This window comes from Corvus moneduloides, chromosome Z (genome assembly GCF_009650955.1).
Source record: "Corvus moneduloides isolate bCorMon1 chromosome Z, bCorMon1.pri, whole genome shotgun sequence".
Lineage (NCBI taxonomy): Eukaryota > Metazoa > Chordata > Aves > Passeriformes > Corvidae > Corvus > Corvus moneduloides.
The window spans coordinates 39,536,670-39,554,294 of NC_045511.1; the positions used below are offsets into that span (position 1 = coordinate 39,536,670).

Below are 17,625 nucleotides of genomic sequence, written 5' to 3' on the forward strand. Positions count from 1 at the left end.
AAATATATTTCAAAATACACACAGAGCACTTGCATCCAGATAACTTGTGCTAAATATTAATAGCCTGCCCAACAAACCTGAATTTGACATCCCTAGAATAGTAGTGTTAGTTTAAAAACAACAACAACAACAAAACCGAAGAACAAACCCTCTCAACAAAAAACCCAAATGAAACCAAAATGAAATAAATGAAATGTTGTAGGATTGTGTTTGGGCGGGGATTGTTCTGCTACCTTTTTCTTCCACTGCACACATGCACAGCCTGATTAAAATCTGACAGTAGTTTTATGTGCTTAGTATTTGGATAATTTACATATTAATCTATTAATTTGTCATGCATGGGATGTAAGTGAACAGAAGTAATGCTTTGTCTTTTGGAATAGCAGGTAACAGATGACTGATTAAGTTGACAACAACCTTCTTCGCAGTATCTTTTAAGTAAAAGCAAAATGCAAATATATTAAAAGGGTAAGGAAATACTCCCAACATAGAAGCAAAGAGTGAGAAATACCCTGCCCTAATTTGAAGAAGCATGAACTGCCTGTAAGTATGAACATGCTACTTTGTTTAGAAGCCTTCCAAAACCCAAGCTGCTTACATAAAATTTTCTAAAAGAGAATGTTTTTTAACTGTTGAGTACAATTTTCTGTTGGTGAAGCCACTTTGTGAGCATCCTATAAATGCTGACAAGCAGATCTGAAAATCAGTCTGGCCTTCTCAGAACTCACACTTTAAAATGTCCCTTTAAATTATTTAAAGGTCTGATCCTGTGTGTGACAGGATGCAACTGCTGTAGAGTGTCTTGGTCTGACTTTATTGTGTGTGAAAGAAGTAAGCATAAATCTGTATTTAATAATGGGTACATTAGTCAACTGTTTGTAAAATGGTGTATTGGAAAAGATGAAGACCTCATTAACAGCAGAGGTGCCACAATAGGGTGCTGTCTCTATGATTTTCATAGCTACTGAATTTGTACAGGTCACTTGGTCTGAAGGGGTCTCTGAAATTTGGGGGTGTTAAGAAGCAGACAGACATCCCTGTCTCTTGCAGTTAACTTTGCCTCTGTGTCTTAAACTTGCACCCTGGCTCTTGGAACAAACAGGCTCTGAGGCGAGAGAACCCTGTATTGTACAGCAGCAGACTAAAACTGGTAACTGCCTGCCATTCTCCCTTCACATCACAAATAAACAGGAAAAGACCACTTTTGGGTAGGTTAATGCCTAAAATCTCCACTCTGTGTCTAAAAATTGCTGCTTTCAGTAAGCTAATGCCTATTTATTGCACTAATTTAAGCACAGTAGTTTGTCTAGTAAACCATAAAGCCCTTACTATTTTCATACATAGTGAGAACCATGACTAATGTTTTTCAACTTCTTACCCGGGTAGAAATTACCTTAACGATGCTTACAAACATGAGGTGTTCTTCTACAGGAGTTCATCCATCATCCCAGGAATAAAAAAAAATTGCATAACACACTAAAAATAATCCATGTAGGACAGCACATGGAGGTGTCTCCATTCAGACAAGACTCAAATCTTCCTTACAGAAACTATCTGAAGTTTTCATACCATTAAGCTGAAAAGGCATGTCTGTGTAACATGACATGAAGTACTTTTTGAAAAACACCTTGGCAGTAAAAAAGGACTTTATCCTCAAATTCTGTGAGCTGGATGACTGATTGGATATTTGGAATTTTCTTCTCAACTTCATCAAAAAAGATGAGAAAAATATGTATTAGGAATAGTTTGAGCAAAAGCTTTAAAGCAGTTGTATAGACATGCACTGAGGTGCCCACCAGCAATGGGAAGCGAAGGAGAATATCCAACTGCAAACGAGTAAGCCTTCAAAAAGAAGGAAATGTCTATCAACCTTGCATTCAGTACCTTAAATCACTGGTTGACTCACATTTGAACACAATGTGTACGCTTTGTACATGAAAGCTCTAAGTTCAGAGCCAGAATGATGCTTTATTTCTAAAACTTTCCATTCAATCAAGTTTTGTATATCGCATCACCACCACTACCTTTCTTTTCACACATTTTTGAGCTTGGTGGTCAATGCATACAGTAAGAGTTCAGAAAAGTTCTTATGAAGTCATCAGTGCTCTGATGAGGTCAACAAGGACACAAACACAGAACTTGACGACAATCTGGCAGTGAGATGGCGTAGTGTCAGATACGGAACTTCATCATGTATATTTCTGCCTCTTCTAGAAAAATGATATTGTTTTTAACAAAGCTGTAAATTATTTAACCTTGTAGTAGCAGACGTGTCCATCTCAGTGTTGGACAGGGTACATATTAAAATTAAGAAAATAAATTATTCTGTGTGACCCTTGGCAGGATTTTCAAAAGCAGGCTCTTACTAAAATGAGAATTTTAACTTCATAGAGTGAAGGGTTTAAAAAGTTAACAGTTTTTGCAAATTACATCTTATATGTCTTTTACAGAGCCATGATAAAAAAACCAGAGTAGTAAACCAGCTCTTAAAAATAAGTTGGTTTGATTTAATAATCAATTAATCAATTTAATAATTAAAATCCTGTCTCATAGCCTTGATATCCTTCGGGGAATTTCTATATGTGTCATTCAGAAAATCACTCCAGCAAAACCTCACCCCGAAGAATGGTACTCTCAATCTCTAGCACTATTTCAGGGAGAGATTTTTCTACATTGAAAGTAATGAAGTTTTCTGGTGCACTAGGCGGCTCCAGAGTATCAAACTGAGACTTGAGAAGTTCAGGTGGCATAAAATGACCTCTCCGCTTCTCCAGGCGGCCAGCAATGATGTCCTTAGGTCCATCCAAATGAACAAAGAGGATCTTCAGTGCTGGGTTTTCTCCTGGTTGCTGTGGCTGGTTGCTTTCAGTTGCAGATGCTCCACTAATTAACACACGCCTGTACATCTTCTTCAGTGCAGAACAGGCCAGAATTGTATCTTGTCTAGATTCATCTTCTCTATGAAAAAGAAAAAAAAAGCAAAAGTCTTTACATATTTACAGGTGGTATAACAAAAATGGCGTGTTACTTCTGCTGAACAAGGTAGACAAGCCCTAGCTCCTCAAGAACGACAGCCATGGGAGTAGTGGCATTTTGACAGTGGTGTTTGAGTAATTTTGACAGGAGTTTGAAACCAAATTTCTAATCCAGGTAAAGATATGATTTGAAAGTGAGGTCAGGCTAGCTAACCTCCTGGTAAAATCTCAGTCTTAGGGACCTTGTATACTAGCCACCATTCTTTCCTAAATTAAATTCAATTCTAGCACAAGGAAGTGTCAAGATCATTTCCTTAATTGCTGAGAACAGGAACTAAATATCCATAGAAACACCTATCCATTATCTATAAAATTACTATACTATTCTCTCTAAAGGTAAGTGGCTGATAAACAGTACAGACCACTGTTCTTAAATACTCCATATTTTCAATACCTGTTGTCACTGTCTCAGATTTAACTGTAATATTTTGTTTCCTGAAACTCATTGGCAGCACTGCATTTATGCTTACTTCAGATTAAACAAGAGATTGCAGGTCAGTGAATGCTTTGCACATGTATTTTCTGCTGACAAGCTTTCTTAAAATAAAGCATTTAACTTTGGGTGTGCTTGTTCCACCAAAAAGCAAATCCAGAATTAGTTGTCTCTATGAAGAGTAAGTAAAATTCCTGCCTAAGGAAATATATTCTGTAATAAAATTAAAATCAGGTATAAACCTATCTATATAAACCTATTCAATGATAAAAATCATACTATGGTCATCAGACTTTGGTTCAAAGGGAAGTAAGAACTTTTAATACCTATCATTACCACCTAGGTAGGTCAGTGACAGCCTCAGCTACTAATAAGTACTGATAATTAAACATTGGCATTAGGCTCTTTTAAAGTATAGTTTTATAAAGTTTCCAGAGCTGGGCAGTGGCATTGAGCTATCACATAACATAAAGCAATGGATCCAGCAGATAATCCAGTCAAATTTCTCAATGAATTAACCTGTGCTCCAATGAGGTATGCTCACCTAATGTGCACAAGCAAGTGTAAAGCCTGGCTGAACAGTCCCTTCCCTCCCAACCTTTTTCCTCATTTGGAACATGCTCCAGTCCCTTCATCATTGTTATATGCTCTCTAGTATGTCCATGCCTCTCATGAGGAGCCCAGAACTGACACAGCACCTGAGGTGTGGCTCACCAGTGCAAAAGGAGAGGGGAAGGATCACCTCCTTTGACCTGCTGGCAGTACTTGGTCTAATATAGCCCAGGATTTTGCTGGCCCGACTTGCCAGAAGAGCACATTGCTGGCATATGTCCAGCTTGGGTTGTCCACCACAGCTCCCTCAGGCTCTTTGCTGCTGCTTTCTAGCTGAGTGCCCCTCAGTGTCCATACTAGTGCTTGGGGCTGTTCCTTCCCAGGGGCAGGATTTTGCACTTTCTAAAAGGTTCCTACCAATCTGCTTCTACAGCCTTTCAAGGTACCTCTCCATCAGTTACTCCTCCCATTTTGGGGTCATCTGCAAATTAGCAGAGTACACTCAAGCAAACTCAAACTGTGTCAAACGAACTTGGCACTGTATCTTATTCAAAATAACAGTATTTTATCCTACTGTTATTATTGGTGTATTTTGTGGTTACGTTCTTTGTAAGTAGCTAATGTCAGGTTTATTAATAAACTGGATCCTTGAAATTATTTTTACACAGATAGTAGAAAAACAACCATCATTGCAACAAATTCCCACTTTATTTCTCAGGGATTAGCTCACCATCAGCAATTATTATGACAGTTTAGATTAGTAAAAATAGAATGACTTTACTACTTGCAGTATTTCTTTACACTACCACATACTTTTCTACTTTGCAATGCAACAGAGAAAAATACTTTTGGTACTTCTGTCTTCAGCTAAAAATTTTTAAAACTCCATATTCTCTTACCTCCTTAGTATGTCATGCAATGCACAAAGCCAAGGAATCCTGTCCTAGAAATAAAACAAGTTAGTTAAAAATTCTTTAGAAATTAATTTGAAACTATTGCTTCTAGCATCTCAGATATTTAACTAGAGGTAAAAATTAGCATTAAACTGTACAGCAAGTTCAGTTTTGAATCTCTTTCTTCCTCTATAGATTTGCAACCACTGCCTGAAGGCTACTAAGTGCTAGTCTTATTATGAATAAGATGCTTTTAGTGGAATAGTACTTTTTATATTACACGTACCTACAAGTATATGAAGGAAGTAATATGTATGCAGATGTAGCATGCACCTTGTAAACCTCTGAAGCACAGTTAGCTTATCTCGCTTCTATTACACTATTCAAATGTACAGCTTGAGTTATTAATTCTTCTCCCTTATATAGTGTCATACACACCCCTCCATCCCTGTTTTGGATCCAAGTTGAAGGTTTCAGGAACAGACAGATCTAAATTAGTTATCTGCAGTAATTATGTCAGTAGCAATCACAAATAAATGTAACCATAGCCACAATTTCTCAAAACTTTTGCCCATTACTTAGGCAAACACAATGTGAGTGATTAATCAGATGCTTATTTAATCTGAAATTTTAAGCTGCTGCAAACTTTTGTCATGCCTAATGAGCACTAAACAACTGCTCCCATTTAATCTTTCAGTGCTGTTACTGCTGGGTGAGCACAACAAATTATAACATGGACAAATAAATGCAACAATTTATTGTTACTGTCATTACAGAATATATTACCCTTGGTATTCAAGAAGGCCCTCACAATTTTGCACCTCTCATTTTTCAGAAGAGATGCTTTCCTCTTGCTGAGCACCATGCACCAGTGATTTAGTCTTTCAAGTGTACAATGCTGCTACAGACAACATACAGGCTTCCAACCACTAGTGAAAGATACAAGTTTTTAACCAGAATCTAGAATATTTTTTTCAATCTAAACTAGCTAAGGACTTGTCCCAAAATATTTGAAGGACTAAAAAGAAAAAGTGGAAGCCTTGCAAAAAAAAGAAGAAAAAAAAGTAGGAGCTTTGCAAGATTTTTCTATTACAGCTAAATCCTTAAAGTCTTTTTCAAAAGATCCCATTACTGCCTCTTGCCCTGTTTCTAAGCTTGGTATGTTTTTAGATTGATTACATCTGTTCACCAGCATTGTTTAGTTTATATTCTTCATTTAAAAGTCCTTATCTACATTTATAAGTGCATATTTCTCTAGAAGCAGTAGACATGAACTTTTTAAATTCTTCCTGGTTCTTTACAGGAAAAGTGGCTTTAACTGTAAACCCACTGTCCTAATTGATGGCAAATGGAAAAATCCTTTTTTTCAAGCTGTACCATTAAGCTATTAGTACTTCAAGCATTGCCAGTCCATGGGATTGTCCTGCTCCGCTCTGCACTGGGGCAGCCTCACCTCGAGTGCCATATGCAGTTTTGGGCACCACAATATAAGAATATAAATATATTGGAGCGCATCCAAAGGAGGCCAATGAGGATGCTGAGGGACCTTGAGGGGAAGGCCTATGAGGAGTGGCTGAGGTCACTTGTTCTGTTCAGCCTGGAGGAGACTGAGGACAGACCTCACTGCAGTTACAACTTCCTCATAAGGGAAGGAGGAGGAGCAGACACTGATCTCTTCTCTGCGGTGACCAGTGACAGAACCCAAGGAAAAGGCCTGAAGTTGTGTCAGGGGAGGTTTAGGTTGGGTATTAGAAAAAGGTTCTTCACCCAGAGGGTGGTTGGGCACTGGAACAGGCTCCTGAGGGAAGTGGTCACAGCACCAGCCTGACAGAGTTCCAAAGTTGTTTGGGCAGCACTCTCAGGCACATGCTGCAATTCAGAATCATAGAATCACTGGGCTTGGAAAAGACCTTCAAGGTCATCAAGTCCAACTTTTGAGTGAATACCACCATGATAGTTAAACCATAGCATTAAGTGTCTACTTGGGTTTTTTTTAATACTTCTAGAGATGGTGACTCCACCACTTTTCTGAGCAGCCAGTTCAAAGCTTAGCCACTCTTTCAGTGATGAAACTTTTCCTAACATCCAACTTGAACCTCCCCTGGCACAACCTGAGACCATTTTCCCTTGTCCTAATCCTTGTTACCTGGGAGAAGAGGCTGACTCCCATCTCAGCACAACCTCCTTTCTGGTAATTGTAGAGACTGATAAGGTCTCCCCTGAGCCTCCTTTTCTCCAGGGTAAAAACATCCCCAACTCCCTCAGCCACTCCTCACAGACTTGTGTTCCAGACGCTTCAACAGCCTTGTTGCCCCTCTCTGGACATGCTCCAGCACCTCAGTGTCCCTCCTGAATTAAGGGGCCCAGCACTGAGCCCAGCATTCGAGGTGCAGCCTCACCAGTGCTGACTACAGAGGGACAATGACTGTCCTGGTCTTGCTGGCCACACTACTGCTGATACAGGCTAGGATGCCATCGGCTTTCTTGGCCATCTGAGCTTGTGCTGGTTCATGTTCAGCTGCTGCCAACCAGCACTCCCATGCCCTTTTCTGATGGGCAGCTTTCAGCTTTTCTGCCCCAAGCCTGTAGTCCTGCCTGGGGCTGTTGTGACCCAAGGACAGGACCTGACATTCCACCTTGTTGAAATTTATGTGATTGGCCTCAGCCCATTGATCCAGCCTGTCCAGATCCCTCTGCAGAGCCGTCCCACCCTACAGCATATCAACACTTCCATCCAAACTGGTGTCATCTACAGACTTACTGAAAGCAGTCAATCCCCTCCATATCATCAATAAAGATGTTAACCAGGATTGGCTGTGACGCTGATCCCTGGGGAATATACCAGTGACCAAAAATCAACTGTTGCTCCATTCACCAACACCCTCTGGGCCTGACCATCCACACAGTGAACAGTGCACTCATCCTAGACATGGGAAGCCAGTTTCTCAAGGGGGATGCTTTGGGAAATGGCATCAAAGGCTTTACTAAAGTCCAGGAAGACGACATCCACAGCCTTGCCCTCATCCATTAGGTAGTTCACCTGAATGTAGAAGGAGGTCAGGTTGTGCAAGCAGGACCTGCCTTTCCCAAACCCCTGCTGGTTGGGCCTGATGCCCTGGTTGTCCTGCATATGCCATGTGATGGTACTCAATCTGTTCCATAACCTTCCGTGACACTGAAGCCAGATTTACAGGCCTGCAGCTCCCTGGATCCTCTTTCCAATCCCTTCCTGTAGATGGGCATCACATTGGCCAACCTCCAGTCATCTGGGACCTCCCAAGTTAACCAGGTGCGGTGATAAATGATGAAAAGTGATTTGAGAGAAGGGTAACAAATTGTTTGAGTTTTCTTGTGCAGGGCCATGTGATGGATTCTGTGGTTCTTGTGGGTCCTTTCCAACTCAGGATATTCTAAAATTCTATGATTCTAATCCAAAACTGCAACTCTGTGTGTGGAGTGTAGAGGGGGAGATTTCTCACAAATCCTGAAACCACAGCATACCCCTTGTGAACTGCCAAGCATCCAATAAACTACTTTTATACGCAGAGCCTTTTTTGACAGAAAAAGCCTCCCTCACCTTGCCAAATGCAGACCTATGTTTACAGTCAAATTAGTCTACGCAATAAACCACAATCTACTTTAACAAGAGCTGCATGAAGTTACAGAGATAAATGTGTGGACAACAATTCTTTCAGGGCTTATTCAAGGTACCTCATCAGTGAGTGGTATCCCTTCTGCCATTTTCTTTCTATTCTCTAGAGGATGATAATCATCTGCATCGTAGAATTTCCACCCCAACTAAGAAAAAAATAAATTAATTATGGATCGTTCAGCTAGATCAGGTGACGTAACAATAATTTCAGAATTCACAAAGGCGACACCTAAGAAATTACAGGCTTCTTGCACCACAGTATGAATCACCGTTTATGCCATAATGATTAGCAAAACAGTACTAGGGCAGCTTGATAACAACAACAGCTGTTGCATCACGACACTGAGCCGAAGTCGGTGCAGGCGACACTGCGCCAGGCAAACCCGGCTCGGGAGACCAGCAGCCCGGTCGAAGGCCGTCGGCCCGGCGCAAGGAGGTGCCTGCCCGCCCCGGCACGCCTCCGAGGCGGCGGCCCCCACACGCTCCTACCTTAGGTGCGAGCCGCGACCCGACCGTGGTCCTGCGGGGAAGCACAAAGGGCCGGTTACGCACCCGCACCCCACCGCATCCCCACCCGCACCGCGCCCGCACCGCCGGGCTCCGGCACCGCCGAGCCCCCGCCCGGGCACCGCCGCAGCGCCGCCGCTGCTCCGCCCCCCGCCCGCTACCTACTTCCCTGAGCCGCTGACGCCCATCACCACCAGCAGCACCATGGCGGCCCGGCGCGCTCTGCCGCTGCCCTTCTGCCCCTCTGCCCTCCTGCGCCGCCGCCCCGGCCCGCCCTCGGCCCCGGCCGCGGGAGGCGGGTGCGAGCCCGCTCCGGCCCCAGCGCCGCCGTGCGGGAAGCGGCCGAAGTGCCTCCTCCTGCCCCGACGCTGCCGTCATCCGCTCCCCGTCTATGGGAACCCGGGACACCCGTGTCCTATCTCTCGCTCCTTTTCCCCGCAGTCGGTCCTTGTGCTGAAGTTACCTGATCTTCTCCCAAACCCTCTTTGTCTCAGGCTTTTCAGTCTGGTCGGGCGTTTCTCTCCCACCGGGTCCTAGCACGGTATTCGCCATTTGCAGCCTCAGCAACACACGCAGTAATTTCTGCAGTGCGTGTTGAGGTCTGCATTGATGCTCGTTGAAGTCTGTACTACCCTTTGGTGATAAAGGCCTGCCTTTAAAATTTAATTAAGGCATCAGCCATGCCGGGGCTAACTTCGTTTTAGTATTTCTTAAAGCATTGTTCCGGTCATACTTTTAAATCACTGAATTACTGGGTGGGTAAGCCTGGGAAGGACCACCGATGGGGTCATCTAGTCCAATACACCGGCTCAAGCAGGACCCCCTAGAGCACGTTAGGATTCTGCCCAGGCAGGTTTTGAGTATCTCCGGTGAGGGAGACTCCAAAACCTCTCTGGGCAGCCTGCTCCAGCGCTCGGTCACCTTCACAGTAAGGAAGTGCTTCCTGATGATCGAGTGGAACTTCCTTTGTTTCAGTTTCTACCCATTGCCTCTTGTCCTATTGCTCGGCATCACCGAGCAGAGCCTGGCTCCACCCTCTGACACCCTCCCTTCAGATACTGATAGGCATCGATGAGATCCCCTCAGTTGTCTCCTCTCGAGGCTGAACAAGCCCAGCTCCCTCAGCCTTTCGCCATAAGAGAGATTATCTAGTCCCTCAGTCATCTTTGTAGCCCTTTGCTGGATCTGCTCCAGGAGCTCCATGTCTGTTTTGCTCTGTGAAGCCTAGAACTGGACATGGCACTCCAGATACGGCTTCGCCAGGGCTGAGAAGAGGGGCAGGATTGTGGAAAATTGTGGAAATGCTCTTAGATACCAAGTATTCTTGCTATTATTATCTACATACATCTGACCTAGCAACATTTTTAAAGCTCTGCAAGGATCAAATGCGGTGATGCTGCTGACCAGCGCTGAAGTTTTCCTGTGCAACGGAGAAGCATCAGCTGCGCCTGTGAGAGCTGCTCCACCCGGTGGCTTCAGGAGGGCATGATGTGTGCCCCCTTCATATTTTTTACGTCAATCAAACCTTGGAATAAATTCTCAGAAAGTACATTAAGTACCCCAGTCTGCATGAAATTTTAGTCCCTTTGCATGGCACTTCAAATAACATTATGAATTATATATGTGTCATCTATTTATTTATTTATTTATTTAAATTGTTGTCTGTCTCTTACCATTTAATTGCCATCTGGAACTGCCTGTATTTCATATACCTATTAAGAAATTCTTAACAAAGCCCAGAACCTTCAAAGTTATTAGGCTATTACTGAAACAGGCCAGTTCTCAGATTACTAACAGACTAAAGTGATTTCTTCAAGGTGCCCTGTGACTGGACAGATATTTTGCTGTAATAGCTGTATTATTGTGCTAAAGTAATTGAATTTGCATGCATCTTTTCCATTTGTTGACTTATTAATTGTGAGACAGGGAAAAAATGCTTCATTTGGATGAGAGTTCTTGGGAGATCCAAAATAACAGGCTCAAAAATACTAGTGGTCGCTTTGACCCTGGACACATCAGAGTTGCTAATCCCATTCCCAGAATTAGGACTTTTAATTGCTCTGTCACAACAATTCCCGAGATTTTGCCAACTGGAAGAGCAACTGACTAGCCTGCCTACAGTGCACACCCAATGGCTTTTGTTGTAACCAGCTTAAACAAGCTTCTCTATTTGGTACCTTCTTTTTCACAATTCATACCCTCACATTTTGAAGAAGAGCCATGTTAGACTGGTGTGATGTTATCTGATAGCTGTTTTATGTCCTTGTTTGTGCAGGAAGTCTTGCCAGGAGTTCTCTTTTACTCAAACCCAGGATAACAAAACATGAGCAGGTGCTGGCAGAGTTTGCATGCACTGTACCGGCAGCAGTCCGCTCTGCAGATGCTGCTCCAGGGAGGAGAAAAAGATTTGGAGAAAGCTGATTGAATTGTACAAACACAAGAGCCTATAGGCAATGTGAAGAAGGCAATTACATTCAGACTTCCTGCTTGTGTGGCTCATATGATTTGTGCAGATATAATTCATGTTAGTAGTCAACTGGAGAGATGACTGGATAAAACTCAGCCAAATGGTTGACTTAACAGCATCAGATGGTGTATGCTTCAGTTAAGCACTTAAGATGTCCTTAATTATGTTGTAGATCCAATAAAATATGTGGATCCTTTTCATGTGAGTTGAGTGAGGATTTCCCTTTCAGTCTGTTCTAGTCACAGGACTGTTAAATATTTTTACACTTATTATTTCTTTAATAATATGGAAGAGTTTCTTATTAGTCTTCATCATTTAATGATGTATGTACATCTTAGGAAATTTGTCCTGATGCTTCTTCTTTGAAGATCATTTTCTGGAGGTGGCATGGCTACCTTCTTCCTATAATTTAAATTTATTTTCATTTCTAATGTTGTCAGAATGTAGAACTTGATTCTGAATCTCTGATGTGGTTACATAAAAAATCTTCTATGGTTTCATGAATTCCAGAGTACATTCACATAGCTGAAAAAGGAGACAATGGAATGTAAACATCTTCTGATGTTTTATTTATTATATTTATTAATAGGTTAAATTAAAATATAATGACGAAGGATGAACATTCTAGAATTAAAAGCCAAAAACCTCAAGAATATCTACCAGAAAACCCATCAAGTACTTCTCAGCCCCTAAAGAATTTTCCAGACACTGTATCTTTAAATACTTTTAAAAATGGCTTTTGGTATATTTTATGGCTATTAGGAGTATTTTCAGTGTCTTTCTGAGCCTTTCTGGTCTGACTAATTGACTAATATTGAATTTATGGAATTCAGTAAAGCTTCATTTTCTACTTAAATTAGCTGCCTAATTTTAGAGAAGGGTAAAATGAAATATGAATGAGAGAATTTCACTTTCCTGGAGTTATTTCTGTTTGCCTTTACTTTATCTATCTCCTTCCCATGGATACTAGGAAATGTCTTTGTATTCAGAATATTGCCAAATTCAAAGTAGAAAAAACCATTCCCATGGTAATTCCTAATGGAATCTTATGACAATGTAATGGTGAACTACTGTAAAACTGCACAGGCCTCTTAAAGCTTACCAGGAATATCCATCATCATGGACATCCGCTTCTAATAAAGGAGAGGGCTCAGATACATTGAGTGATCTCAGCTTCCTGAATCTTAAGGGGAGTAAGACTCTTTTTCAAGCATTCAAGGCCCAAATTTATGGAGTCATTTAGGGGTTCAAATCAAATCCTGAATACGCATTGATAGTAAGTACAAGGCAGAGAGTGTTAATACAATGTGTTCACTCTGAGGAGAGTAGCTGAAATAAGCTGTACTGCAATGTTCTGTTGGTCACACTTAGTCCTCATTGTGAAGTGAATAATCATCTAATTGCAGCTGTGTTGATTGAAACTTTGCCAACAGTTTTCAGAATTTGCTTTATGCTATGCAAAATCAGTCAATACATTGTCTGAAGTCCTTTTTGAGGAGAATTTAGTGCCTAAGGGCTTTCTGCACCCGACAGGATTTGTCAGTACTGAAAAAAAAATAATCAATTTGATAAATGAGTCAAACGTTGAGACATTTGGGATCAGTAAATCAAATTAAAGCTGTTAAATGTTTTAAAAATCACATTAAGTATTTGGATATATTACCTCATCCCATTTTTTTTATACTGAAGCTCAGAGCTTTAGGGTATGGTGTTCATGAAATAAAGAAGGGGTGTTGTAAATAACTCTTCTTATTTTTCCAGTTTGCAGTACGAACACAAACAAACAAACAAAAAAAAATAGGTAAGAGGGAATGAGAGTGGCTTTTCTTTGTTGCTTGTAAGTGACACAAGTATGTTCTCAGTTTGATTGCCAAGCTGAAGGAATGACAAAATCATCTGAGCCTAGTTACAGGCAAAAGAGGAATGCAATACTTCATACCATACTACAACCTGAACATGTTTTAGTTCACGAATTTCCATACAAGGAAGCCTAAGAAAAAAATTATCTAAAGTTTAAATACACATAGCTCTAAACACAGAAGTTATTGTTAAATGATTTAAATTTTCCTAACAACAGCAAAGGAAATACTATGATATGCTTATACTAATGGCCAGCTGATTGACTTTCAGTAAAATTAATGTAGGTAAGAAACGGAAAATTAGTTGGGTTTTTACGTGGTTGTTCCTTAGGTTTTGAATAAAGTTCTATGGACTTTATTCTATCAGTGTAATCCTAGTTAAATCTTTCAATACCAACTCCAGATTTGTGCAAGATTCTTACCAAATTTAATTGTGTATAAGAATTGAAATTATGTTTTACCACATAAAAATTTCATCATGGGATGTGATCAAAATCAGTGGATTAACCTAAATAATCCAGAGAACTTCTCAACAAAGCAAAGGTTGTCTGAAACCTTGAGTTCATAAAATAAAATTTTTTTTATCTGCCAGGTTGAGAGTGTAAAAAAATGTGAACATTACAGTAGTTTCAATCCAGAGAAACAAGTGGAGCTGCAAGAGTGATTCAAAAGTGACAGTGAGAGGCAAGGGGTAATGTCTGACACTTGGAGCACAGTCAGGACAATACATGGATTTTTCTGCCTGGGTGTGGAAGGCTGCTGGCAGAAGTAGTACACAGCTACTGCTTGCAGGACACAGTCACGTGCAGTCTGGAGTAATTTGAGTGTTACTGTAGGAACAGACTGAAGATAAAGAAGACCACAGAGTTACAGAAAGACTCTTTTCTTTTGTTTAGTCTCCAAAAAGAAATCAGGCATAGCTGAAGAGAACATATAGGAGAGGTATACTGTTTCTATTCCAGTCCATGTTAGAATAAAAATTGCTTCTCCAGGAGTATTCTGTTTGTTACTTTAAAAGATTCTGGCCTCCACTGGAAGTACAGGTTTTGCAACAGATTTATTGTTTTATCTTCTCATCTTGTATCTGTCTCATAAGACCCACAATGTAAAAGTTATGCAGTCTATATTTCAACATCACTTACAATGCCAACAGTATGCACTGATGTAGAACCAATAATTTCGGAAGCACTCAAAGCATTAGTAAGATGGAGCCACTTGCTAGCTCTGGAAAGTGCAGGGAGAAAATGTATCTTAAAATGCTGCTTCTACAAGGAAGTAATAAGATTACTCTTTCTAAGCAGTTACTATTGAAGGCTTTTGAAGTATGCTTTGTCAGCATCTCTGGTGTATTTTTTCCATGTAGCTAGTCCACATCTCTTCCCTGGTAGCCAAGCCTCCATTTTGCAATCACTTACAAGCATACTTAGCTCTTACACCACAGAGCCTCCCATGTGCAAGGAAGTTCAACAACAAAGATAATTGCAACTTCTAATCCTGTCCATACTAGCTTTTACATAATTAAAAGAGCTAGACCAATAAAAAGCAACAGTCCTTACAGTAATTTGGAAAAGAATTAATGACAAAACCCAGAAGCTATAAAGAGAGCTGTATCAGAAACTGAATATTGTTGCATATTATTATTATTAAAAAATCATGGTGCTAATTACTTTAATAACAGACTTTGGATACAGATTAGACGCTGAAAAGACGAAGAAACTTGAAATACATGTTGTATATCACACACGTTTTTCCTGTAATACTTATTTTATTCACAAAATGGACTAGGAACCTTACATAATTGTAAGTTTTATTTTGCTGGACTTTACCTTGATTCATGCAAATTAGACATGGTGTAAAATATGATTCCTCATATAGACCTCAATTTCAAGGATCATTCCTGGCTGGAAAAGTGCTTTAAACACATTTGAAGTTAGACAACTACCACTGCAGACAAATGATGTAAAATTCAAATCACATGACAGGAGTTTTAAAAGTCAGAATAACCTCAAAAGAAGAAAAGGAACTGTAAACCCAGCCAAAACTGGTCCATGCGCTTGGAGCTCTTTCAAAGTGCATGTGCAGCAGCCATGGAAATGGCAAGAGAATTCTGTCCATGAGCATCCAAATTCCACGCAGTAACAAGAAGGGTATAAAAGGGTACACAGAAAGGTGTGTGGTGGGGACTATTTCTCTGCGCACTCCTTGAGCAGGGCTTTTGGAATACTGAGAGCTCTTCAAAGCCCGGCTCTGAATATTTTGCTGGACTGGCCACCAGGTAACTGATGCTAATGTAGTTTTTATGTATTTTATGATGACTGCGGTTTGTACAGTAATGATCAAATTTAATCCTACCTGCAATAATAATGTTGAAAAAATGTGGTTGTTTGTTGTAACATTAGACTGTGTTTGAATTGGAGTCTTACTAAACATTCATTTAGACAAATTCTATAACAGGAAGAACTCTTCAAGCTATAGGTAGGCAATATCTCTTTTCTCCAGTTATAAACACTGCCTGTAAATATATCTCTACCTACTTAAAGAATGAACTTTTTTGTTGGTCAGATTGCTATATTCTTTGTCTATGCACAAATATAGTCAGGAGAACAGAGCTCTGATTTGCAGCTTGAACAGGAGACAGAGAGTACCTTTTTTTTACATTACCAAATCATTGGTGTGGTAATTTTTTTTAAAATTCATTGTAGGCTGAAGAGATATATGGATGTGGCAGCCAACTCTGCATTCAGCATGAGACAATCAGGTTCTCCTAGGTACTGAATTAAATGTATACATCTAAAATCCCTGGATGTGTGACATGCAAAACCTGTAAATCTTTCAGCAGTGGTAGCTGCAGGGTTTCCCGGGGGCTGTTAACAAGCCTGTAAGAGTACTGCATGGATTGTGTGAAAGCAGCTAGAGAGAACCCAGAGTGAAAGAAGTTTTTGGGAACAAACTTGGTAGTCAGAGAAGAGACACTTCTTGTAGATTCAGCATGGGAAACTGAGAGAGTACACTGCCTGCTGTAGTTTTCCAGAGAATGATGTTAGAATCACTAGATTAGAATTAGGTTAGAATAACCGGCTATATATTCCCTGAAAAGAGAAGAGTGTACCAAAGAAACATTTTGATCCTACTCATAAGAAAATCTTGGCAAGTCCCAGGAACTGGTGAATCGCAGTAATCATCTCACTGACTTTGTACACGCCAAACCAAAGGCTGGAAGATGACATTTGCCTTTGTGGTAGTTGTACGGTATAGATTAAAATCAGTGTAAAGTTTGCTCCCATCAGCAAATTTCAGATGTGGTATTGTGCAATCCAACTTAACTCAGACAAATGCTGATTGGAATTTGAGCTTCTAGATGACATCTGCAGGAAATTTGCTGAGAAGTTTGTACAGTAAATTCAACCTGTCTTTCTCTGCTGAAGGGGAGTTCTGTAATGTTCTTCCCATACTTTGTTCTGAATCTTCATAGAGATTGCTGAACTTAAGCAGTGGGAGAAACTACCTACTTCTGACTTACCTCTTCTCCTCGTGTGAGCCGTGGTTGGGGTGCACAAGTGCACCCAAGGAATGTGGAGGCCAACAGGACCATCAGTGCCATGCAGGCTGCGATACAGCCCTGCAGATTTCAATGACACTTCAGGTCTTTTTTACCGGCACACTTGTGGCCAAATGTATCACTGATAATCCTGCATTTTCTAGTGGATTTTAGGGAGTGACAGCTCCCTTTGGAATACAGGCATGAAAATCCTTAGTCTTTTTATACTGCTGTCAAATAATGCAGTATTTTTTGTATCTTGTTGCTTTCTCAATCATGCGGAAAAGATGGTTTTGTACTGATTTTGTAATGTAAAAGAAAGTAGAAACCCTGTGTGATTTCAAGTTTCACTTTCTGACTCAACTCTGCCCCCAGTGAATAGTAGAACTTTTGCTATTTAAATATCTTTCTTTGTAATTTATGTATGTTTTAATACTCTTAAGGTTTTTAGATACTTGCATTAATATTTTATATACAGTTTTCAAGTTACCGGTGTAATATTTACATGTGAGAAACCTTTTTCAGGATGCAAACCCCCTGCTTTATTTTGACAATTTTTTTTAAATAAAGTGATTTTTTTTAAATGACTACTTAAGATTGAAACAAAAGAGATCCCATATGTGTGGAATCTCCTGTTTGTTTTCATGTTTTGCCTACCTCATGGTATGCCCAGCCCTTCAATTACGTCA

At 40.5% G+C, this 17,625-nt stretch overlaps 1 protein-coding gene across 3 annotated transcripts; it reads right to left on the reverse strand.

Moving 5' to 3' along the window:
- Positions 1-1,922: 1,922 nt before the first annotated feature.
- On the reverse strand, positions 1,923-9,639 carry IDNK (IDNK gluconokinase). Of its 3 annotated transcripts, XM_032097632.1 has the most exons (5): positions 9,238-9,339; positions 9,055-9,085; positions 8,625-8,711; positions 4,920-4,963; positions 1,923-2,958 (listed from the first exon to the last, which is right to left on the reverse strand). In XM_032097632.1, exons 1-5 carry the CDS (start codon positions 9,276-9,278, stop codon positions 2,598-2,600), a joined length of 564 nt encoding a protein of 187 aa, XP_031953523.1. In that variant the 5' UTR covers positions 9,279-9,339; the 3' UTR covers positions 1,923-2,597. The 3 variants fall into 3 exon arrangements, with proteins under 3 accessions (XP_031953523.1, XP_031953524.1, XP_031953525.1); XM_032097633.1 differs by lacking the exons at positions 8,625-8,711; positions 9,238-9,339 and adding an exon at positions 9,536-9,639; XM_032097634.1 differs by lacking the exon at positions 8,625-8,711 and having other exon boundaries at positions 9,238-9,341.
- Between the last annotated feature and the right edge of the window lie 7,986 nt (positions 9,640-17,625).